At 65.4% G+C, this 22,386-nt stretch overlaps 6 protein-coding genes across 64 annotated transcripts; 3 read left to right on the top strand and 3 right to left on the bottom strand.

Moving 5' to 3' along the window:
* Positions 1-456: 456 nt before the first annotated feature.
* WDR24 (WD repeat domain 24) lies at positions 457-5,889 on the top strand. The gene is made up of 9 exons (XM_001086869.5): positions 457-1,276; positions 2,753-2,930; positions 3,073-3,745; positions 4,305-4,423; positions 4,506-4,627; positions 4,703-4,807; positions 4,891-5,231; positions 5,314-5,498; positions 5,588-5,889. Exons 1-9 carry the CDS (start codon positions 796-798, stop codon positions 5,754-5,756), a joined length of 2,373 nt encoding a protein of 790 aa, XP_001086869.4. The 5' UTR covers positions 457-795; the 3' UTR covers positions 5,757-5,889.
* Positions 5,890-6,181: 292 nt separating this feature from the next.
* JMJD8 (jumonji domain containing 8) lies at positions 6,182-7,724 on the top strand. The gene is given in 8 exon segments (NM_001194835.2): positions 6,182-6,267; positions 6,592-6,640; positions 6,716-6,812; positions 6,898-6,966; positions 7,055-7,174; positions 7,262-7,329; positions 7,409-7,543; positions 7,622-7,724. Coding segments are annotated over 8 exon segments (705 nt in total). The 3' UTR covers positions 7,703-7,724.
* Positions 6,377-10,112, bottom strand: STUB1 (STIP1 homology and U-box containing protein 1). Of its 5 annotated transcripts, NM_001257558.1 has the most exon segments (14): positions 6,377-6,441; positions 6,597-6,640; positions 6,716-6,812; positions 6,898-6,966; positions 7,055-7,175; positions 7,263-7,329; positions 7,409-7,546; positions 7,625-8,135; positions 8,217-8,333; positions 8,421-8,477; positions 8,617-8,704; positions 8,897-9,062; positions 9,150-9,348; positions 9,826-10,038. In NM_001257558.1, coding segments are annotated over 7 exon segments (912 nt in total). In that variant the 5' UTR covers positions 9,985-10,038; the 3' UTR covers positions 6,377-6,441; positions 6,597-6,640; positions 6,716-6,812; positions 6,898-6,966; positions 7,055-7,175; positions 7,263-7,329; positions 7,409-7,546; positions 7,625-8,009.
* On the top strand, positions 9,983-11,838 carry LOC106994901 (uncharacterized). The gene is made up of 6 exons (XM_077987059.1): positions 9,983-10,349; positions 10,391-10,515; positions 10,631-10,828; positions 11,077-11,211; positions 11,292-11,452; positions 11,582-11,838. The coding sequence occupies exons 1-6, from the start codon at positions 9,983-9,985 to the stop codon at positions 11,676-11,678; spliced, it is 1,083 nt and encodes a 360-aa protein (XP_077843185.1). The 3' UTR covers positions 11,679-11,838.
* Positions 11,839-12,070: 232 nt separating this feature from the next.
* RHBDL1 (rhomboid like 1) lies at positions 12,071-14,673 on the bottom strand. 6 transcript variants are annotated; one of them, XM_015125229.3, is made up of 8 exons: positions 14,522-14,673; positions 13,850-14,011; positions 13,457-13,681; positions 13,234-13,382; positions 12,948-13,060; positions 12,777-12,877; positions 12,637-12,697; positions 12,071-12,554 (listed from the first exon to the last, which is right to left on the bottom strand). In XM_015125229.3, the coding sequence occupies exons 1-8, from the start codon at positions 14,558-14,560 to the stop codon at positions 12,283-12,285; spliced, it is 1,122 nt and encodes a 373-aa protein (XP_014980715.1). In that variant the 5' UTR covers positions 14,561-14,673; the 3' UTR covers positions 12,071-12,282. The 6 variants fall into 6 exon arrangements, with proteins under 6 accessions (XP_014980715.1, XP_077841099.1, XP_077841097.1 ...); XM_077984973.1 differs by having other exon boundaries at positions 13,850-14,008; XM_077984971.1 differs by having other exon boundaries at positions 13,457-14,011.
* A 1,836-nt stretch (positions 14,674-16,509) lies between these two features.
* On the bottom strand, positions 16,510-22,317 carry RHOT2 (ras homolog family member T2). Of its 50 annotated transcripts, none has more exons than XM_077984899.1 (20): positions 22,214-22,317; positions 22,039-22,097; positions 21,881-21,962; positions 21,751-21,794; positions 21,374-21,507; positions 20,841-20,894; positions 20,317-20,369; positions 20,134-20,242; positions 19,922-20,023; positions 19,706-19,804; positions 19,479-19,587; positions 19,276-19,396; positions 18,785-18,869; positions 18,571-18,713; positions 18,393-18,493; positions 18,191-18,321; positions 18,007-18,084; positions 17,752-17,871; positions 17,448-17,650; positions 16,510-17,154 (listed from the first exon to the last, which is right to left on the bottom strand). In XM_077984899.1, exons 8-20 carry the CDS (start codon positions 20,188-20,190, stop codon positions 17,028-17,030), a joined length of 1,476 nt encoding a protein of 491 aa, XP_077841025.1. In that variant the 5' UTR covers positions 20,191-20,242; positions 20,317-20,369; positions 20,841-20,894; positions 21,374-21,507; positions 21,751-21,794; positions 21,881-21,962; positions 22,039-22,097; positions 22,214-22,317; the 3' UTR covers positions 16,510-17,027. The 50 variants fall into 50 exon arrangements, with proteins under 50 accessions (XP_077841025.1, XP_077841023.1, XP_077841016.1 ...); XM_077984897.1 differs by having other exon boundaries at positions 19,922-20,016; positions 20,130-20,225; XM_077984890.1 differs by having other exon boundaries at positions 20,134-20,225.
* Between the last annotated feature and the right edge of the window lie 69 nt (positions 22,318-22,386).

The raw sequence follows: 22,386 nt of genomic DNA, 5'->3' as shown, positions 1-22,386 counted from the left end.
CAGGAAAGACAGCGTCTTCCGGCGCGGCGGTTCCGGATAGCCGTGCGCTTTTAGTAAAAGATTGGGGTTCGCGCGGCGAGAACGGCTGCCCCGGGCCCTGTGGTTCTCGTCCCGCAGCGTCCGCTCCCCCGCGCCACTGCGCCGGGGAACCTCTGCGCCTCTCCCAGGAACCCTATTCTCCGGGTCGCCGGCTTCTCTCCTGCCTCCGGTCCCGCCAGACACCTCGAGCTTCTTGAGTAGCTCGGTCCTTGATGTCCCTCTGGGCCCTTCTCGCGTCTAATGCCTGAGCCCTCGGGCCCCTCTAGCCCTCTGTTCCCTCCCCTCTTTTGTTCCTCCCTAGAGCCCCGCCGCCCTCGGAGGCCCCCAGGGCTGACAGTGCGGACGGCGGGAGTTTCCTCGCTCCCCTGCTGGGATTGACTGACCGAGGGTTTAGTGACTGCCCGGATCTGGCTGATAGGGGGACCGAGAGGTGGCCTGGGCCGGGAATGTCCAGCTAGGGTCTTCCATGGAAGTCAGACATGAAACTGACAGGCCTAAGGGAAGCTAGGGAGCCCTCTCACCGCTCAGCCAGGGTGATGGACTGGACTGACGGACTCCAGTGAATTTGAGCTTGCCTGTCAGGCTGATCGGTTGATAGACAGCCCTGGACTGGCTCACTAAAACTGACCAGCCCGGGCCCAAGCAGTTCTGGGGTCCCAACCTGGGTGAAAGGTCTGAACTGATGACCCACCCAGGCTGACCAGACCAGCCCACCTCACTGACCTCCTAACCCCTGACCTCATCACCTGTGCAGCCATGGAGAAGATGTCCCGTGTGACCACAGCCCTGGGTGGCAGCGTGCTGACGGGTCGCACCATGCATTGCCACCTGGACGCTCCCGCCAATGCCATCAGTGTGTGCCGTGACGCAGCCCAGGTGGTCGTGGCGGGCCGTAGCATTTTCAAGATCTATGCCATCGAGGAGGAACAGTTCGTGGAGAAGCTGAACCTGCGTGTGGGGCGTAAGCCTTCACTTAATCTGAGCTGCGCTGACGTGGTGTGGCACCAGATGGATGAGAACCTGCTGGCCACAGCAGCCACCAATGGTGTGGTGGTCACGTGGAACCTGGGCCGGCCGTCCCGCAACAAGCAGGACCAGCTGTTCACAGAACACAAGCGCACGGTGAACAAAGTGTGCTTCCACCCCACTGAAGCCCACGTGCTGCTCAGTGGCTCCCAGGATGGCTTCATGAAGTGCTTTGACCTCCGCAGAAAGGACTCTGTCAGCACCTTCTCGGGTGAGGCCACAGAGGCGGGTCAGGGCAGGTGGGCATCTCTGCCAGTGCCCAGCCTGTCCATGCAGGTGGAGAAGGGCTCCGTGCATCAGAGGCCCTCAGGATCACTCAGAGGGCTTTCTCAGGGGGAAAGGGAATCAGCACGGGAGGGTTGGGGCAGGTTGGGCTGGACTGCATGTGAGCCAGGGCAGTGAAGTGGGAAGAGGCAAGAGATGAGACCAACAGAAATTGAGGCTAGCTGTGGGGTAAGGGAGGGCAGAGCCCCAGCGGTCTCCCAGCCAGCCCCGGTGATGAGCAGAGAGCCACTGCATGACTCTCTTCCCTCACCTCGGAGCTGCAGAGGCTGCCTCATAGCAGGAGGTCCACCAGGACTTCCAGGTTTCCTGGCCCAGGGAGGCAGAGGAGGTGGGTTTGCTGTCCAGTGCCCCGGGACCCTTTTCCTAACAGGCCCAGCTCCCCGATGGCTGACCTGAACCAGCTCTCCCTTGTTCACCTGGAGGAGACTAGGTATGAAGCACAAGGCGGAGCCCTCAAGGGACTCAGAGAATTTACGGGCCACTTTAGACAGATCCTGGCCAGGCACGGTGGCTCACGCCTGTAATCCCAGCACTTTGGTAGGCTGAGGCGGGCCGATCATGAGGTCAGGAGATTGAGACCACCCTGGCTAACATGGTGAAACCCCATCTCTACTAAAAATACAAAACAAAAAATTAGCCAGGCCTGGTGGCACGCACCTATAATCCTAGCTACTCGGGAGGCTGGGGCAGGAGAATGGCTTGAACCCGGGAGGCGGAGATTGCAGTGAGCCAAGATCATGCCACTGCACTCCAGCCTGGGTGACAGAGGGAGACTCCATCTCAAAAAAAAAAACACATCTTGAGCTGCCTCCCCTGGTGGGCCCTAGAGGAAGGTTGGGTACCGCCCTCGAAGTCTCTTGGTGTGGTGGTGCCCTAGGGTGGACCTGGACCCTGACTCATCCAGTCCTTTGGGGCGGACCAGGCAGTTCCAGCTTCAGGTGAAGGGACTGGGCCGAGGCTGGGGCACCCTCGTCAACACCTCCTTGCGCCTCCCACAGGGCCGTGGGGTGGGTTATGGCTGGGTGGGTTCCTGCTCGGGCCTCCCACAGGGCCGTGGGGTGGGTTATGCCTGGGTGGGTTCCTGCTCGCCCAGTGCTCAGCTGCTGCATCCTGAGAATGCACCACAGCTTTGCTCAGGGACCGATGCAGGAAGCAGAATCTAGGGCAAATGAGGCCTGGGAGTATGTGTTAAAAACCACCTGGTGTCCTGCTCCCGGGCCCAGGCTCTTGTGGCGACTGCGTGTGGCTGCTTTCTTGGGCAGATCTTGGGGATGTCCAGTCTACCCTCTGGGCCTGTGTTCTGGGCCACAGGCAGGTGTGTGACACCATGCCACAGCTGCTCTGAGGGTGCACCTCGTGGGCCAGCCCCGTCACCTCCCCTGCATCGATCCCCTGCCTGCAGGCCAGTCTGAGAGCGTGCGGGATGTGCAGTTCAGTATCCGGGACTACTTCACCTTTGCTTCCACCTTCGAGAATGGCAACGTGCAGCTCTGGGACATCCGGCGTCCCGACCGGTGTGAGAGGATGTTCACAGCCCACAATGGACCCGTCTTCTGCTGCGACTGGCACCCTGAGGATAGGTGTGGCATGGGATGCAGGGGGCAGCAGGTTGACAGTAAGCTCTCACTGCCTCAGACTTGTGAGTCAGTCCGGAGCAGCAGAGCTAGGGGGTCCCCTCTCCACAGGAAAGGCCACTGAGGGTTTGGGTGGGCCTTCCCACAGGGGCTGGTTGGCCACAGGAGGGCGCGACAAGATGGTGAAGGTCTGGGACATGACCACACATCGTGCCAAGGAGATGCACTGTGTGCAGACCATCGCCTCAGTGGCCCGTGTCAAGTGGCGGCCTGAGTGCCGCCACCACCTGGCTACGTGCTCCATGATGGTGGACCACAACATCTACGTCTGGGATGTGCGCCGGCCCTTCGTGCCAGCTGCCATGTTTGAGGAGCACCGAGACGTCACTACGGGAATCGCCTGGCGCCACCCCCACGACCCCTCCTTCCTGCTGTCTGGGTCCAAGGACAGCTCACTGTGCCAGCACCTATTCCGCGATGCCAGCCAGCCTGTCGAGCGTGCCAACCCCGAGGGCCTCTGCTACGGCCTCTTCGGGGACCTGGCCTTCGCCGCCAAGGAAAGCCTAGTGGCTGCCGAGTCGGGGCGCAAGCCCTACACTGGCGACCGGCGCCACCCCATCTTCTTTAAGCGCAAGCTGGACCCTGCCGAGCCCTTCGCAGGCTTGGCCTCCAGCGCCCTCAGTGTCTTTGAGACAGAGCCGGGTGGCGGCAGCATGCGCTGGTTTGTAGACACAGCTGAGCGTTACGCGCTGGCTGGCCGGCCACTGGCAGAGCTCTGTGACCACAATGCAAAGGTGGCTCGAGAGCTTGGCCGCAACCAGGTAGGTAGGTGTTGAGCCTGGGGGCCCCGGGGCCATGACCTCAGGGCAGGGGCTTGTTCATCTGTCAGCTGTGCCCACCCCCCGACCTCAAGCTCCGCAGTGGATTCCAGCCGGTCACACCAACAGCCCTTGCCCCGGATCGCTGAGGGTGTCAGGATCACACAGGGCCAGGGCTCCAGGGTGGGCCAGACCCAGGACTGTCCTCTGTGGGGTGGTCTGGGGAGTCGTGTGACTCAAGCTTTCTGTTCTGCCCTCTTGTTTATGGAGCTCTCCCCGCACCAGCAGTGGTGGAGCTGTGAGCTGCCGCTCCCATGCCCATCTCTGGCTGCCCCACAGGTCCCCACCACCCAGTTCTGTTTCCCTCTGTGCTGCTCTAGGGCAGTGCCTGAGATTTTTGTCTTTCCTATGAGCCTCAGCTTTCCTACTTGGGGTGGGCCTGGACATTGGGTACCTGGGGCAGCTGAATGCTGAGGGCTTGTGATTCTGTCCAGGCAGAGGGGGACCTGCATGGGGTGCTGGGTGTCCAGGACGCCCACAAGTGACCAGTGCCCGCCCCTAGGTGGCGCAAACGTGGACCATGCTGCGGATCATCTACTGCAGCCCTGGCCTGGTGCCCACTGCGAACCTCAACCACAGCGTGGGCAAGGGTGGCTCCTGTGGCCTGCCCCTCATGAACAGGTAGATGCCGGGGGCAGCTCTCCCCAGGGGCTGGGGCTGCTCGAGCCCCCCCCACCCATGGGCCCGCCCTTCCTGCCCCCAGTTTCAATCTGAAGGATATGGCCCCAGGGTTGGGCAGTGAGGCGCGGCTGGACCGCAGCAAAGGAGATGCACGGAGCGATACAGTTCTGCTCGACTCCTCGGCCACACTCATCACCAACGAGGGTAGGCTGGGGTGCTGACGGGAGAGGGGTGGGGGTGTCCCAGAGGACCCTGAACGCCCACCCCATTGTCGGGCAGATAACGAGGAAACCGAGGGCAGCGACGTACCTGCCGACTACCTGCTGGGTGATGTGGAGGGTGAGGAGGACGAGCTGTACCTGCTGGATCCAGAACACGCGCACCGTGAGTGGGGGTCTGGGCAGGGTGGGGTTCAGAGGTGAATGGAGGACAGAGACTCAGAGCTGCTGCTGGTCCCTGCCTCCCAGCCGAGGAGCCTGAGTGTGTGCTGCCGCAGGAGGCCTTTCCACTGCGCCACGAGATCGTGGACACACCTCCCGGGCCCGAGCACCTGCAGGACAAGGCCGACTCCCCGCACGTGAGCGGCAGCGAGGCGGATGTGGCCTCCCTGGCCCCCGTGGACTCCTGTTTCTCGCTCCTGTCTGTCTCACACGCACTTTACGACAGCCGCCTGCCACCTGACTTCTTCAGCGTGCTGGTGCGCGACATGCTGCATTTCTACGCTGAGCAGGGCGACGTGCAGATGGCTGTATCTGTGCTCATTATCCTGGGTGAACGGGTGCGCAAGGACATCGACGAGCAGACCCAGGTGTGTGGTGGGCGGGGCCTCCCCCCTCTGCAGCGCCGCCCCTGGCACCCAGACCCTGACCACCGGGCGCTCCCTCCCCCAGGAGCACTGGTACACTTCCTACATCGACCTACTGCAGCGCTTCCGCCTCTGGAACGTGTCCAACGAGGTGGTCAAGCTGAGCACTAGCCGCGCCGTCAGCTGCCTCAACCAGGCCTCCACCACCCTGCACGTCAACTGCAGCCACTGCAAGCGGCCCATGAGCAGCCGGGGCTGGGTCTGCGACAGGTGGGGCAGTGGGGTTGGGAGCTGGGGCAGGGGCCTGCAGGCAGCGCAGGAGCCCCCGCTCAGGCGCCCTCCCTCCTGCCCGCCCCCAGGTGCCACCGCTGCGCTAGCATGTGTGCCGTCTGCCACCACGTGGTCAAGGGTCTGTTCGTGTGGTGCCAGGGCTGCAGCCACGGCGGCCACCTGCAGCACATCATGAAATGGCTGGAAGGCAGCTCCCACTGTCCCGCGGGCTGCGGCCACCTCTGCGAGTACTCCTGACGGGGCATCTGCTGGGCTTGCCTGGGGCCCGGGGACCTGACTGCCCGGCCGACCGCGTGCAGAACTCCGCGTGGTCTTGTGCCCGAGACGGGCGGAGGCTGAGACCCCAATAAAGGAAGTGGAGCCGCTGTCAGCACTGCGTGTCACCTCATCGCGCGGCGAGTCCGCCGTATGCCCGCGGTGCTGCTGGCGGGCGGGGGCTTTCGGCGCTGTCGCCATGGTAACCGGCGGCGCCAATAGTCGCTCTCTGGCCGCCTTCCCCGCGTTCCCGTAGAGGCCTCTTCCGGGGCGGGCCAAAGGAGCTCACTTCCGGGGTCCGTCCCGGCTGCCGGCCGTTGCCACGACGACGAAGCTGCCGGCCAATGGTTGGCGGACGGGCCCGAGGTTCCCGGCGTGCAACGCGGCTGTCTGAGGGCGCCGGGCTCATGGCGCCGGCGTCGCGGCTGCTCGCGCTCTGGGCGTTGGCGGCTGTGGCTCTACCGGGCTCCGGGGAGGAGGGCGACGGCGGGTGGTGAGCGGCCCGGGAGGGGCCGGGGCGGTGGGGGCACGTGCGGCGGGCGGGGCGCGGGCTGACCCAGCTGTGCCCGCAGGCGCCCGGGCGGGCCGGGGGCCGTGGCGGAGGAGGAGCGCTGCACGGTGGAGCGTCGGGCCGACCTCACCTACGCCGAGTTCGTGCAGCAGTACGTGCTTCCTTGATCGCGGAGGTCGGGCTCTGTTCACACGCCCGTCTGCCCGGACCGCCCAAGGCCGCCTTCCCTGATCTCGCGCGCGCGTGTGGGGCGGGGGCGGCGAGGGTGACGGTCGGACCTGGCCGCGACTCTGCATTTCTTTCCAGGTACGCCTTCGTCAGGCCCGTTATCCTGCAGGGACTCACGGACAACTCGGTGAGCGCGCGCCCGTCCCCGGCCACTCTTGCCCCTGCTGGGTCCGGCCACTAAGCCCCCTCCCCGCCCCCGCAGAGGTTCCGGGCCCTGTGCTCCCGCGAAAGGCTGCTGGCCTCGTTTGGGGACAGAGTGGTCCGCCTGAGTACCGCCAACACCTACTCCTACCAGAAAGGTGAGCGGCCCCGCCCCTGCGCCCGCCCGTGTGCCAGCACCGGGACGGCTGGACCAGCCGGTCCTGACCCGTCCCTCTCCTGCAGTGGACTTGCCGTTCCAGGAGTATGTGGAGCAGCTGCTGCACCCCCAGGACCCCACCTCCCTGGGCAATGGTGAGTCAGCCCTAGGTGGCGGTAGGGGGTGGGGACGCCTGGAGTTTCCAGGTGCCAGGATCCCTGCCCCCACCGTCTCTACTGGCAGACACCCTGTACTTCTTCGGGGACAACAACTTCACCGAGTGGGCCTCTCTCTTTCGGCACTACTCCCCACCCCCATTTGGCCTGCTGGGAACCGCTCCAGCTTACAGCTTTGGAATCGCAGGTGAACGCTGCTCAGGACTGGGGAGGAGTGAGGTTTCTGAGGGTGGGTACAAAATGGCTTGGTCACCAGGTGCTCATAACCCCACAGGAGCTGGCTCGGGGGTGCCCTTCCACTGGCATGGGCCCGGGTACTCGGAGGTGATCTACGGCCGTAAGGTCAGCACAGGGTTGGGGTTGAGCTTTGGGGCTCGGTGACCAAAACAGGCAAGGGTGACGCTGCTGCTCCTGCCCCCAGCGCTGGTTCCTCTACCCACCTGAGAAGACACCAGAGTTCCACCCCAACAAGACCACGCTGGCCTGGCTCCGGGACACATATCCAGCCCTGCCACCGTCTGCACGGCCCCTGGAGTGTACCATCCGGGCTGGTGAGGTCAGTGGCTGGCAGGAGAGGGCCAGGCCAGGCCAGAGGCCCCCAGCTAATCTGTGCTGCACCCCTTTTCTCCACCAGGTGCTGTACTTCCCTGACCGCTGGTGGCATGCCACACTCAACCTTGACACCAGCGTCTTCATCTCCACCTTCCTCGGCTAGCCAAAGCAGCTGGCAGGCATGCCTGCCACACACCAGCACGTCCCATCTCGTGCTCATGGATTTTATTACACAGACAGTGGCGGCAGTGGCTTCAGCCCAGCCCACCCTCACCTGCTTTTCCAGCCCACAAAGGAGGACAATCACGGCCCAGCAAGAGCTATGCTGAGAGGGGGAATAGTCCAGAGCCCAACAGCAGAACTTGAACTTGGAAGGGGCCAGGGTGGCCAGCAACACAAACTATGTACAGGGGTGGAGGGCTTCCGCCCAGGGCTCTCCTGGACCAGGATGCTGGGCAGGGCAAGGCATCTCAGTAGTCCTCCACCCAGCCATTCTCAGAGATGAATGCGTCAATGACTTCCTTCATGGCCAGGTTGGGGATGAGCTGTTCCTGGGTCAGGGGGCTCCGGGTCACGGGGTCAAAATGACCCACGCGCTGCAGTGACAAGAAGGGCAGAGGGCAGTCAGTGGGCCCAGGACCATGCTGCTGGCCCTGCTCCCCCAGCCGCAGCCTCACCTGCAGGTGCTCCTCGATGTCCTTGCGGTCGTAGGTGATGCCACTGGGCGTGATGCACGGCTCCCGCATCAGCTCAAAGCTGATCTTACCACACAGGTAGTCGGGGATGTCACGCTTCTGTGGCACAGGGGCACACGATCAGAGGCTGGGAAGGGGCACTGCTCCAGCACCTGCCACCCACCGCAGCAAGTGACAGACACTCACCTTCCTCTTCTCGTCCACCTGAGAGAAGAGCTCGTCCATGTCTGCCATGTACTTGTCCTGTGAAGAGTTGAGCACTGCACTTGTGCGGGACACCCCACCTCCCTCCTCCATGGGGCACAGACCCAACACAAGGCGGGGATGCTCCCACGCCAGGTGCACACACACAGACCCACATGTGGGAGGGGGGCACCCTCACATGCTTAGCCTCAATGCAGGCCTGCTGGGCCCGGACGTGGCTGTCGTCCTCATCACCCTCGTGGTTCCGCTGGCACTCTTCCAGCTCCCTGGGGGTTGACCAGGAGCCAGTAAGAGATGGACCTGGCCAGATGTCTGACCACACCCCAACCTCAGGGCTAACATTCATGCTTCTTCCCCACGTTTTCTGCTCGCCAGTGAAACCTTCAATAAACGCTCATGTTGGTAGTTGGTGATTCAGAATTATCCCAAGACAGGGCGACCTGGGGTGAGGGTCCCACCTCTCACGCTCCGCGGCAATGAGCCTGGAGAGGTAGGAGTGCAGCTCGCTCTCCTGGTGGATGCGCCGCTCCTCGATGCTATTCCAGCGCTTCTTCTTCGCGATTCGAAGAGCGCTGGGGATGTCGTCCCCGAAGTTCAGCCGCTGCTCCTTGGCCAGGCTGTAAGCTGGGGAACGGGGGCTTCAGGTCACTCTCTGGCCAGTCCACCCGCCTGGCCCCAGGGGCCCCACAACCGGGCAGCTTGTCAGCCAACCTCGCTGCAGATTGGCGATGGCCTCATCATAGCTCTCCATCTCCAGCTGGCACTGCCCCAGGAAGAAGTGCGCCTTCACAGACTGCCCGTCCAGTTCCAGGGCGCGCCGGCAGTCGGCCAGGGCCTGCTCGTGCTGCTGCATCTTCAGGTAGCACAGGGCACGGTTGGTGTAATATACGGCCACCAGCGGGTTCCGGGTCTAGGGACCAAGGCCGGGCCAGCCGCATGAGGGTGTAGGCTCAGCGCGCCCCCTCTGTCCCACGGCCCGTCCCAGCTTCTGCGCTCTGGCTAGAATCAAGAAACTAGGCTTCTCAGTCGTCAAAGCCCCTGGATCCAAGGATCTGCAGACAGTGGAGTACTGGCTGAGCCTATCCGCTTGACTCCACTTGGTTTTGTAAAGTTTTCCAAATCTTTGGAGAGTCCAGGCTTTGGACCTGGGATCCTCAAGGGGCGAGGGCCCCTGCCCTCCCCCCGACCCGGCCGGCCTCCATCCAGCATCCCACCCTCGTTCTCCGACACCCGGCGCTGGGCTCGGGAACCACGGCTGGGCTTTAGGAGCCCAGGACATGCCCCGCAGAGGAACCAGACCCTCGGTGGGGCCAGCCGGGCACGGGCCCGGCCCTCCCCGGCGCCGCCGCCGCCGCCGCCGCCGCCCTTCCCGCGCGAGCGCACTCACGATCGCGCGGCCGTAGCAGGCCGCCGCCTCCGGGTACTTTCGGCCCACGAACAGACGGTTGCCCTGCTCCTTGAGCTCCTGCGCACTCGGGCTCTTCTCGGGGCTTCCGCCGCCAGCGCCCAGCCGCGCGCCGCCCTCCTTCTCCTCCTTGCCCTTCATGGCGCCGCGCGGCACGGCCTGGGCTGCGCTCCCAAGCTCCGCGCCTGGCGGCCCAGCGCCTGCAGCCCGAGCCCCGCAGCCCGAACCCGCGATCCTCTCGGGCCCGGCCCAGCTCCACCGCCGGAACTTCCGGCCGGGGGCGGGACCAGCGGGGACGCACGGGTGGGGGCGAGTGGGGCCGCGCGTGCGCCCAATCAGCCTGGACGGGGACGCTAGGCCCGCGGCGTCGGGGGCTGGGAGGAACACTCCGGTTCCCTCGCTCGGCGCTCTTAAGGGTCGGCGTTCGCGGAGGCCCTGGCCCGCCCTGCTGAGGCCTCTTCGGAACCGGCCTCGGCGGCGACCGCCACACACATTCGACTTTCCCAGTGAGATGCCTTGGTTCGCTGAGGGCGCACTCCCCCAACAGCCTGTCCCGACCACCTGGCGTTCCGCCCCCGCCGCAACGCGCAGAGACCCCTCCCCAAGCAGCGGGCCCCATCCAGAGGCCCTTCCCCCGGCAGCCAGCCCCGCCCCCAGCAGCCCGCCCCATCGGCAGACGCCCCGCCCCCAACAGGCCGCCCCACCCAGAGGCCCCGCCCCCAGCAGCCAGCCCCTACCCAGAAGCCCCGCCCCCGGCAGCCGGCCCCGCCCCTCCGCGTGAACATAGTGGCTTCCCGCGCTGTTGGGTGTAAGGACCCCAGTCGCTGGGCCGCCATTCCGGAGCGCCATCGAGAGGTCCTACGGGCGCGCGCGGACCCCCGAGTGCGGCTGGAAGCCCTGGGCCGTTGGTAGAGTGGAAGGGGATAAAGGGATCGGTGGGCGAGCGCCCCCTGTGGCCGGACCTCCCCTCACCGCCCTTCCCCAGGTATCGGGAGGAGTTGCCAGCGGCCATCAGGGGCAGAGCGGAGAGCATGTGACAGGGAGCTGGAGCGGCTGCTGGCCTGGAAGCTGGCGGCGAGGGGCGGCCCGCCTCGAGGGCGGGGCCTCCGTAGGGCGGGTCTTCACCGGGGCGTGGCATCGGCGGGGCGGGGCCTCCAGAGCGGGTCTTCGTGGGGGCGGGGCCTCCCTGTGGGTCCACCACCCCGGGCACCCTGACCTGGCTTCTCACAGCAGCTGGTGACCACCAATCCCCCTGAGCTGGCTGTGCACTGTTCGACCACCACCTTCTGCCTCCTGCCAGATGTGGGCGCCGCGGTCACCCAGCTGTCTGCCCTCTGCGGTGTGGACCCACCACAGTCACAGCCTCAGGTGAGTTGGGTGGGCACGACTTGGGTACATAAGCGTCCTTGTCTGTGAAGCAGACAGTCTGGGCCCTTGTGTGTCTCTAGGACCAGGAGTCGGAGCCAGAGCTTGTCCTGATGGGGTGTCTGGCTGCTTCTCCTCGCTGCTCACAGCAGTCCTGGTGCCTGGAGCTCGAGATGGAGGCCTTCATGTCAGATGAGGCAGTGGTCACAGTGCCCGGCCTGCCGGCCCCACAGTACACCCTCAGGTACTACCTGCTGTACCTGGGCCAGGTTCAAGAGTGGGCCACAGCTCTGAGCCAAGGTGAACGAACTGTGTGTGGGCAGGCTGGGGTGGCCCGTGCCCCTGGGCCTGAGTCTGTGTGCTCCCCACCTAGTGGAGACAGCACTGTGGACCTGGGCCGTGGGGCAAAGGCTGTGCCCAGACCTGCTGCCCAACCTTGGCCCCAGCCTGGCCACCCACGTGGACACTAGGCCAGCCAAGAAGCATGGGACCCAGGCCGAGTGAACTTGGCTATAGTCCAGGCCTGCTCACCTGCTACACAACCTTAGGCCTCCGGGTCTCACTGGATGGCAGGGAGGCTGAAGAGTAGGTCAGCCACTATGGGAGCTCAATAAACACTTCCCAGACTCATGCGTGATTACACACCCAGTCTGACCGCACACCCGGCCCCCAGCCCTCCTGGGTGCCTCCAACTCCCATAGACACAGCACCCATGGCCCGGAAACACCTCCCACACCTGACCTCAGGTGCAGAGGTGCACAAGGAGGGAAGTCCAGGCCCTAGTGGTGGGGAGGGCCCTCATGGTCTGTTCAGCAGGTGTGGGGGTCCTGACAAGTCTCCAAAGCCCGGGACAGCCCCCTGGTGCTGTGTAAAATATTTATTAATTATCCAAAAAGGCTCAGACCGCAAGTCCTGGGGGCAGGGGGGTGGCTGGGACAGGGTCTCCTCTGAGGCCACCCACACCCGAGGGGCGCAGCAGCCCTGAGATGTCCGTTCACAAAGGGCAGACGTGAAGGCCCCTGGTGGGCGGCCACCATATGCCGAGCCCTGGCCTCTGCAGCCTCAGGTAGCCGGTCAGGGCGGTGGGGGGATGTGGGCGCCCAGCAGGTCGTAGGCAAAGACGTTCCAGAAGACGGCGAAGAGCAGGAAGGTGCCGTAGGCCAGCAGCACCACCCACCAGCCACACTGGTCCCGCAGGCGCTCCTCGTAGCTACGCAGGATGGTCAGGCCCATGCTCACCCCCACCACCGCGCCCGCCAGGTGCGCCATGAAGCTGGGCTGCGGGCCCGAGGCGGGCAGCGGCGGGGAGAAGCGCAGCCACACGGCCCGGCCCACCTCGGAGCTCACTGCAGAGGGACGCGGCAGGTGGGAGGTGCCCTGGCTGCAGGCTGAGAGGCCCCCCAGCCCTCCCCCCAGCCCCCTACTCACTGCACACCAAGGCCAGCACCATCCTCAGCAACTTGTAGGGACATCTCATCCCAGCCCAGTTCTATGGGGGTGTGCAGATGAGAAGTGGTGAGGCTCACCAGGGGCCCCTCCCCACACCCCCCACCGGGCAGGCCCGTTACCATGACGACGTTGGCCAGGTGTGCTGAGCACAGGGCGTAGACCCCGCCGGAGCCTCCCACCACCGGGGCCCGCATGTCGGTGATGGAGACAGTTAGGGAGCCTGTGTGAGCAAGCGGCGGGTGAGGGTGCAGCCGGCCAGGGCAGGGGGTGGGGGTGCGCGCCTGCCTCACCTGCCAGCACGCCTGCCAGGTAGAGCAGGCTGATGCGGAGCAGGCCGTGCACCATCTCCAGGGGCACCCCGATCATCAGCTGCAGGAGAGCGTTGAACCCCAGCTGCTCCAGCCTGGCCACACGAGCAAACAGGCACAAGGGGTGGGGTCAGCCGTCCGGCCCCACCCCCAGCCCTCGCCTCAAGTTGCTGCACCTGCCCTGGGGCTTTAGTCTTTCTGATGTAACAGCAGTGCGATGTAACAGCAGTGCAGGGAGGGGGGCTCACCGGGCAGCCGCGCTACTCACCCAACGTGCATGAACATGTAGGTGAGGAAGCGCCAGGCGCGGGCACGGTGCCCAGGGTGGTACACGAGGGGGCTCTTCATGTACTCGGGGTGGTAGGTCTGCAGCACCCACTTGTTGAGGCGGGCCCCGTAGCACAGGAACACGATGATCTGGGGACACGAGTGTTAGGCTGGTCAAGGCCAGGAGCGCCGGAGGCTCCCAGGGCAGCGGCTGGGGGGCCCACCTGGGCAAGGGTGACTGAGGCCATGAACACGGGGGGTGGGCAGCTGCGGTGACGGTAGAAGTACCAGCGGCGGTCCACCTCGCAGGGCAGGATCTCATAGGCCACGTAACGCACAAACCGCTTGTAGACACCTAGGCCCGGCTCGTCCAGCAGCCCGTCCCGGGGCAGTGCCCGCTGTCCATTAGCAATGGCCCGCTTGAAGCTGCTGGAGCGCTTGCTGCTGATCTGGGGACAGGGACCTGAGAGTGGGCCACGGACCTCCCCATGGCACCCCTCCCTGGGAGGCTCGCCCAGCTTCCCGCATCCACAAACCCCCCTGCAGTGAGGAGTCGCCTTCCCGCCTCCTCTGGCCAGGACACCATGCCCCTGCCGCCTGCCCACCGTGGCACTGACCAGGTCCACCAGCTCCTGGTAGCAGACCTGGCCCTGCTCGTTGCTCTGAGCCAGGGCCACCAGCATGTCCAGCTTGGCCGGGTCCAGGGGCAGTTCATGGCTGTGCACCAGGCCAGCGAAGGTGTCCGCACCGATGAAGCCTGTGTTCTCGGGGTCCAGCTGCTGCAGTGAGGAGCCGCCAGCCAAGGCCTGAGTGCAGGCCCGACCCCTGGACCAAAGGGCTGGGCCAGGCTGGCTGCGAGCATCAGGCTCAGGCTCCCAGCACTTTTGGGACAGGTGCCCCATGCCTGCCTGTTCCCCGGGACCCTGCTTGATCCCAGGAGCTGGCAGGGCACTGGTGCCTGGGTCCCAGTCCTCCAGCTCCTCAGCTGTTACCCCATCTTCCACCCTACCCATCCTGGAAGGGGAGGGCCAAGGTCCAAGACCAGCCAGCTGCCCGCTCTCCCTCCCTCCCTCCCTTCCTTCCTTCCCCGGACTCTCCCTTCTCCAGCCAGGAGCCCTGGTCCAGTCAGCCCTCTCCTGGGGTCCCAGACACAGGGGCCAAGGTCGTGCAGGGATGGGGTGGGTGCCGAGCGGGGCTCTCGGGGAGCTCGGTCCTGCACAAGCTCAGCTCAGCGGCAGGAGGGCCGCATTGGGGGCGGTGCCAGCTCCCCAGACCACCCCGCGACGCACCTGCTCCTGGATGAGCTGCAGCAGGGAGCTCCTATCCATAGAGCCGGGCCGGGGGCCGGGGTCGGCGGCCGCGGCCGGGAGGGGCTGCTCTGCGGACGACTCCGCTCCGCCCCAGCCGGCCCGCTCCGCCCGCTCCGCTCGGCGCCGCGCTTGGGCCGCGTCACCGAGTCGCCCGCCTGCCCGCCCCTGCCGCACACGCCGCCACGCGCGGCCAAGACACGCGCGCACCCTGCACGCGGACGCACACCCTGGACAGGAACCGCCTCCAGCGAGCACCGCGTCTCAGTGCCGACCCCCACCCCCGCTCTGGCGCAGCTCGAGCACACTGGAGGACCTCCGCGGCAGCCGCTGGTAAATGGAGTCACGGGGGTTGAGGGGGCACCTAAAACCCCCATGTAAGTCCGTTCGCCCTCTCACAGCTCTCCTGGGCTCACGCCTGTGAGGATGTCACCTCCTCCAGGAAGCCTTCCCTGACCACTGCTTGCCGCCCCTACAGGCTGACCCAGTGCTCCCTGCGGTTCATGTTCCCACGGCTGCAGCTCCTTTCTTGCGGCAGACACACCCCCTCCTCCTCCCACGCCCCGCCCCACCTAGCACGGCAGCAAGGAAGCCCCTCGCCCTGCATGGCCGCTACAGCCACCTTAGGGTGAGGAAGACCCTGCTTCAGCCACCTTGGCTCCGACGACCAAGCCCAGCCCACTCATCCACACCCTGGGGTGGAGGCCCCGACCGCTCTTGCAACTCCATGAAGGACAGCAAAACCTCCCGCCCTAAGAAGGCGCCAGGGCTGGGCACAAGGGGCATTCCGACACAGAGTGGAACCCCCAGGGGGCAGGGCTGCAGTTGGGATGAGGGGACCTTCTCCTGGGAAGGTGGGCCAACCCCTCCACAATGGAGGTGACAGATAAAACACGTGTGACTGCCGGGCGCGGTGGCTCACACCTGTAATCCCAGCACTTTGGGAGGTCGAGACGGGCAGATCACGAGGTCAGGAGTTGGAGACCAGCCTGGCCAACATGATGAAACCTGGTCTCTAAAATTGGCTGGGTGTGGTGGCACGTGCCTGTAATCCCAGCTACACAGGAGAACTGCTTGAACCAGGACCCGGGAGGCAGAGGTTGCAGTGAGCCGAGATCACGCCATTGCACTCCAGCCTGGGCAACGAGTGAAACTCTTGTCTCCAAAAAAAAAAAAAAAAAGATACATGTGCCTATGGCAGCTCCTCCAAGAGCCACTCAGAGGGCTCCTCCTAGGGTTGCAGTGGTCCCAGAAGGCAGGCCGTGGGGTACAGCGGGCTCAAATAGCATCAGGCGGTAGGTACCTCAGGGGCCAATGCCACAAGCTCCAAGGCAGGGCCCGCATGGGCCACGACTTGGGAGGGAGCCCCACCTGCCACTCCCTAAAGGCAGACACTGGAGGTGGGGACCAGGCCTTCCGACATGTGTCTGGGTGACTTTGGGAAGGCCATGCCCTGGGTCCCGAGAAGCAGGTATCTGGACTCAAATCCCAGCCTGTCCCTCCTTCTGGTCCATCCTGCCTCCCTCCCTTGGGTCAGGGCCCCAGGGTCACCCTGCTCTGTGGCAGGCGGTGACCACATATGGTCACACAAGCCCAGGTTCTTGGCGCAGCTCAGCAAGGCTGACAGGACACTCTGGGGAGTGGGCGGGCAGTGCCGGGGCACACTGGACCCTCAGAAGGGGCTATCAGGAAAACATCTCAGGTACCGGTGCCCCCCAATCCATGCCGGGCACACACCGTCCTCATGCAGTGAGCTCCTACTCCCAGACCGCAAGACCTCCAGGGACACTGGCTCCCAGGCCACAGCGGCCCAGAGTGGACCTTCCAGAGGCCATATGCACATGCCTGAGACCTCAGGACAGTGACCCAGGGACGAAGGAAGGGGTGGCATTTCCAGCCCACATGAAGACAAAGAACACATTCTAGGTTGAATCAAGGCAAGTTGTCTTCAGAGAGACTGGGATCCCAGATGGAAAAGACACAGTGAAGTTTAATCAGGAACCCAACCTCCAGTTCCTGCTGCAATCACAGAAATAGCTCCAAACTTGAGGGGGGAACCCCCCCAATGCCTGCTTTTGGCCCAAAGCTCTGCCTTCCAGCCCTCCTCACACCCACTGGCCACCCAGGATCAGGAAAGGGGGGTAGAGCCCTGAGAATTCCGGGTCTGGGGTCACCGGCTCCCACACCTGTGGTCCCCAGCCCAACACACATGATGCCCAGAGGTGGGCAACCCCTGACAGTGGTGGCCAGCACTCGGGAGCTCCTGCTCAGCCACCTGCCACAGCCCACCCTGGGGGTCTGGCAGGAGCCAGGACAGTGCATGGCAGCCTGAGGCCCTGCTGCAGACCGACTGCCTTCAGAAACAAAAAGTCCGGGCAGAAGGGCATTCCCAGAGTGGCAGCCTGGCCTGCACCCCAGCTGTGCTGCCCCTGCAGAGCCCCAGCAGTGAGCCACACCGTCAGGGGAGGGGACTTAGGTACCAGGGGCCTCACTGGCTCTTCACCAGGACCCTGTAGAGCGAGAAGCTGAGGACTGCGGCCATGGCGGCCCCGAGAACCCCCAGCAGGCCCCGGAGCCAGAAGGAAGAGGGATGCAGCTCTGCGTGGACCAAATGTCTGCAAGAGAAAAGGATCATCTGCAGATGCCTCAGGCACATGTCCCTGGCTTGCTGCTGGGCACCCTCCCATGTCCTGGACTCACAGGGCCTCAGAGCCAGGTTCCCAGACCAGAGGCACAGCCGGCAGAGGCCAGGCCCTGGAGGAGCACGTCTGGACACTGGCTCCCTCTGTCACACAAAGCTCCACCCCGTCCGTCACTCTGGCCCCATTTCCAGGCCTGACACCACAGCTGCCCACTGCCCAGATGACAGACGCTGCCAGTCCCCAGGGCTGTGCTGCCGGGTACCCACGGGAAGGTGGCCATGGTGGCAAGCTGGGTGAAGATGGCAGTGCTGGGCTCGGCTGGGCCAGCACAGGAGAACGGCACAGGAGCTGGTAGCCGGTGCTTGCGGCAAAACTCGGCTGGCGATGGGCCAACCGGCACACCACCTTCGGGTAGGTCAGCCTTGGAGGAGACGAAGAGGCAGGGGGTCTGCCCGTCCATGTAATGGTGCTGTGGGCAGAGAGCAGTATGAGGTACAGTCTGGGGTGGCCGAGGCACCCCTGGGGGGAAAGACCCTGCCCCGTGGCCATGTGGCCCTTGCAGGGCCCCACCTTGTAGACGCTGGCACAATGTGCAAAGGACTTTGGGTCACTGCCATCAAACATCAAGCAGGCAACATCACAGGCGGCGTCCAGCGACGTGGCCAGATCATCTGTGCCCACCTCACACAGCTGGGACAGACAGTGGCCTTAGGGAGGGTCCCTGGGCTCGGTCCCCCTAGGGCCGTGCTGGGCCAGCTCTGCCAAGCAGGCCCGGGTGTCCCTGGGTCCACCCTCAGGCACAGGCCATGCCGCCCCAGCACTCACGATCAAGTACTTCTCCTGTCCGTTGACCTGCACCGTGTCAATGGTGTACCCGGGAGGCTGCTCCCTCGTGTCCTGGTGCTGAGGGAGGTGAGGTCCCGACATTCGCTGGCTCCAGCGCCCCCCAGATTGCCCTGCCCCGCACCTGGAGCCCCTGGGGTGGGGGTGGGGGGTCTAGGGTGCTTACCCCCAGGCCGTGGCCTAGGAAGGCCTGTAGGAAGGCAGATTTGCCCACTCCACGGGCCCCCACCACCTTGCATAGGAGAACGCTCCGCAGCGTCTGTCCCTTCTCCTGGTCCAGCCTCTTCTCACGGGTGACTGTGAGGATGGACACAGGTTAGGACGGCCGCCAGGATGCTGGGCCCAGGTCCAGGGAGGTGGATGCCCACCTGTGATGGCACGAGTCTGCGAGTCCTGATCACAGAGGGTGGGGTAGCCCAGGTAGCCCAGGTGTCCGAGGCAGCTCCGGACGTCCAGGTAGGTCACCAGGCTGGGGGCGGGCGGGAGACACAGTGTTACGGTGGGGAGGGTGGCGCAGCGGGAGGGTGTGGTGTGGGCCACGCTTACGTCCACTGGCAGAGGTATCCATGCAGGGGCAGCCGGCCGGCCTCTGTGCGGACTGTGCGCAGGAGCTCGGGGCCCCAGGGGGCTGCTGGGAACACACTGAAGAGGCTCTGCAGCTCCATGGGCGAGAGGGCGCCGTCGCGGTCCTGCAGGAGGAAGGAAGCGGTGGCATGTGTGCCGGCGAGGGGCGGGGGCGGGGGCGTCGCCATGCTCTCACCTGGTCGTGCTTCTCAAACACCCTCTGCACAAACTGGTAGCCAAGGTGGTTGAGCTCAGTGCTGCAGCCGGGGGGCACGTGGAGCCTGCGGGGAGGCGACAGCCCATCCGGTTCCCAGGAGACTCTGCGCCACCACGCCCAGCACCTCTGTCACCCTGCCGGCCCCGTCTGTGCAGTCGGACCCTCCCTATAGGACCCAGAGGCTCCTGTACGCCCCCAACCCTGCAGCTGCGATGGGGAGGAGGGTGCCTATCTGACTCCAGCACGTGGGAGGCCTGGCTGAGGCCCCCAGGCCACAGCCCAAGCTGCTGACCCCAGCAGGGTGAGCAAGTCACGCATGCGGGATTGGCAAGGGGCCAGCCCCCACCTGACAAAGAGCTCTGTGGATGCTGAGGGGTTCAGAGCACAGCCAGGCAGGGCACTACGCCAGACGGCCTGCTGAGTGAGACCTCCCCTCAGGGAGGGTAGGCCTCGACCCCAGCGCCACTCACGGAGGGAAGAGATAGTCGGCCGTCAGCTCCAGTGTGTCGCTGTAGCCGAAGCTCCGCAGGATGGCCCATGTGGTCTCGTGCCGGCCACGCTGGATGAAGAGCGTGTTCAGGAAGAGGAAACCTGCACCGAGACAGAGCAGGGGGAGCACCAGGCACAGCACCCTCCCCACACTCCCCAGGCACAGGTGGGCACCCGGCCTCACCATCCAGGGTCAGCCGGTCCTCCCACACGCCGCCCGCCACGTTCCTGCACACCACCGTCTTCACGTCCTCCAGGGCCTGCGGGGCCAGGGGGTGCCCGAAGCAGGATTTCTGCCTCCGAGAGAACGTTGCTGGGAGTCAGCCAGTTACCCGGAGACGGCCCGTTCCGGTCACTAACAGCAGCGGAGGTTCGAGGGGGCTGGGCACCGAGGGTGGGGCGGGGGCACACCTGGAAGGCGTTGAGCTCCTCGTCACTGAGCGCCTGGTCCAGGTCCTGATCTGAGAGCCTGAAGATGCGTGTCAGCGCCTGGGCGCACGCGGGCCTCAACTGTGGGGATGTTGGCTCAGCACCCTCAGGCGGCCCGTGCCCACCCACCACGCCACCCAACCCAGCACCCCCCAGGCCCCTGGGGAAGCAGTGTGTGGGGCCCCAGCCAGTGCTCACCTGCTTGGCCTCAGGGTCATAGAGGGGGGCTGTGGGGTGCAGGACAGCCTTCTGGGCGTAGTAGAACAGCTCTGAGATGTTCCTCAGGTTCTTGGCTGAACACTGGGAAAGCGGGAACAGACTCAGGGGCATGCCCCGGGGAACCGACCGAGGACATGAGGCATGAAGGAGGCCCTGCCCCCAGCTCAGCCCCTCAGCCGAGACCCACTGACCTCCACGCAGGTCTCAATCTCAGGAAACTGGCTCATGATGGGGAGCACGGCCTCCATGGAGCTCCCCGACCGCAGGTCTGACTTGTTGCCCACTAGGATGATGGGCACCCTGGGTTGAAGGCCCATGGTCACCAGGGGCAGGGAAGCCGGGGGTCCCAGCCCCTTCCACATCCCCCTCATTACCTGGGCCCCCGCGTGGCCCCCCCATTCACCAGTGGGATCCACTTAGTTCGAATCTGAAAAGCAAAGCCTGGCTGTGAGGTGAGGCTGCCCGTGGGCACATGGCTCCCAGCTGGAGCTCAAGCCTGGCTCGGAGAGAGCAGAAGCGGGAGGTCAAGGCCCACTGACGGCCCAAGTCCCGGCCACAGGAACAAAGCTGGTGGGAGAAGGCAGGCAGCAGGTGCAGCCTCATCTGTACAACCCCAGTGGCTCCCAAGCACCCCCAAGATCACTGGGGCCCGAGCCCAGGGCAGCCTCTGACGCAGGCCCTCTGAGGTTCCCCCTGGGGGTTGGAAACTGGAGAAGAAAGAGGGCTGCTGGCCTAAATGGCTCAGAATGGGGCCGTCCCACACCCTCTGGGGGGAAGTGGGATCACAGGAGAGAGCCTGTGCTCCCCAAAATGCTGTGAGAGATGGCACTGGCCACGGGTTGAGGGTCCACCAGGGGCCACTGTGTCTCTGCCATTGGGGTCTGCACTGAGGGCTCACCTTCTCAATGGTGGCCTCCTCAGAGACGTCGTACACCACGCACACCACGTTTGCCTGAGGGAACAGTGACGAGGCGTGGGTGACAGGGCTGTTGGCTCACCGCTGACGATCCTGGCCACTCCATGCCATCTCAAGGCTCCAGGAGGCCCCAGACGCCCACAGGTAGCATGACTGCAGCTGAGGCCGGGAAAGCCCAGCCTTCCCTAAAACCTGCCTCCAGCCTGGTGTTGGCAGAGCAGGCACTGCCCCGTGTCACACTGGCAGCTGCTGCTGAACCCTCAGAGAACCCTCTTCCCCACCCACTGCCAGTGCAGGGCCACCAGGCCCCAGCAGCGTAGCCGTGGCTGGCAAGACCCTTACAGTAGAGGGCTCAGGACAGACACGGCCACACCTGCAACACTACACCCTGCAAGACAGCCGCTGTTTGGCCCCTGCCTCCCCCCTCCCTGCAGAGTGACAGGACCGCAGTGAGGGGCGCTGGCAGTAGGGTCTGCCAGGTGGCTGGCCTGGGTGGCTGTGGCCTGCGCCCTCGCCTGGGATGTCCCCGGCACACGTGCTCTGGTACTAGGAGCTCCGGGTGCCCGGAGGCCGGGGCGGTGGGCTGGAGTACACAGCAGGGGCAGGTGGCGCACACAGAGCCCACAGAAAGAGCAAACGCTGCTGCCACCTGGGCAGGAGGCAGGGACAGCCCGCGGGGAAGGGCCCTGTTATCCCTGGAGCACCGCTGGACTGAGCGGTGCCGGCTCCCAGCGGGGTGCGCTGTGGGGGCCCCAACAACCCTCAGTGCTGAGGTCACAGAACGATCAGGGCCAAGGACACTCTGAGCACCTCAGTCCAATCCCCCAGCCAGCGAAGCGGATTAGGCCGAGCCCGCGCCCAGCCCCTCCCTCGTCCCGCGCACCACGGGTACCTTGTGGATCTCCTCCCGCAGCTCCTCGTCCGTCTGCTCGGCTTCTAGGGGGAGGAAGAGACCCCACTGCAGACCCAGCAGGCCCGCCGGACCGCTCCGGGCCGGGCCCCCGGGAGGCTACGGCCGCTACCTGAGTAGTCCACGATGTGAGTGGGCACCTTCTCCGGGGTGACGTCCGCGGGGATCGTGATCTCCTCCGCGCGGGGAGGGACCTGCAAGGGACCCGCGCGCTCACCAGGGACCCCCGGCTGGGCCCGCTCCCACCCCCGCGGCGGGCGCGCCCCTCACCTCCTCGGGGAACTCCTCGCCCACCAGGGACAGGATCAGCGACGTCTTCCCCACCTGGGCTGCGCGGGGCAGGGCGGTCAGCGCGGGGACCAAGGTCAAGGCGCCCCCCGACCCCCGAGACCCTCACCTCGCGCCCCGGCCGCCGCAGCTCCGAGACCCCCGGCCCGGCGCCTACCCTCGCCCAGTAACAGGATGCGCACGTCCCGCCTCATGGCTGTCGCCCCGATCCGCTCCCGGCCCCGGAACCCGGCCCCGACCCGGTCCTCAGGCTTTCGCTCTGCCCCCGCGCCCGCCCCGCACTTCCGGTACTCGGCCCCGCGCTGGCCCCATACTTCCGGCCCCGCCAGC

This window comes from Macaca mulatta, chromosome 20 (assembly GCF_049350105.2).
Source record: "Macaca mulatta isolate MMU2019108-1 chromosome 20, T2T-MMU8v2.0, whole genome shotgun sequence".
NCBI lineage: Eukaryota > Metazoa > Chordata > Mammalia > Primates > Cercopithecidae > Macaca > Macaca mulatta.
The sequence above is the reverse complement of the archived record's forward strand: the minus strand, read 5'-3'. Positions and strand labels throughout refer to the sequence as shown.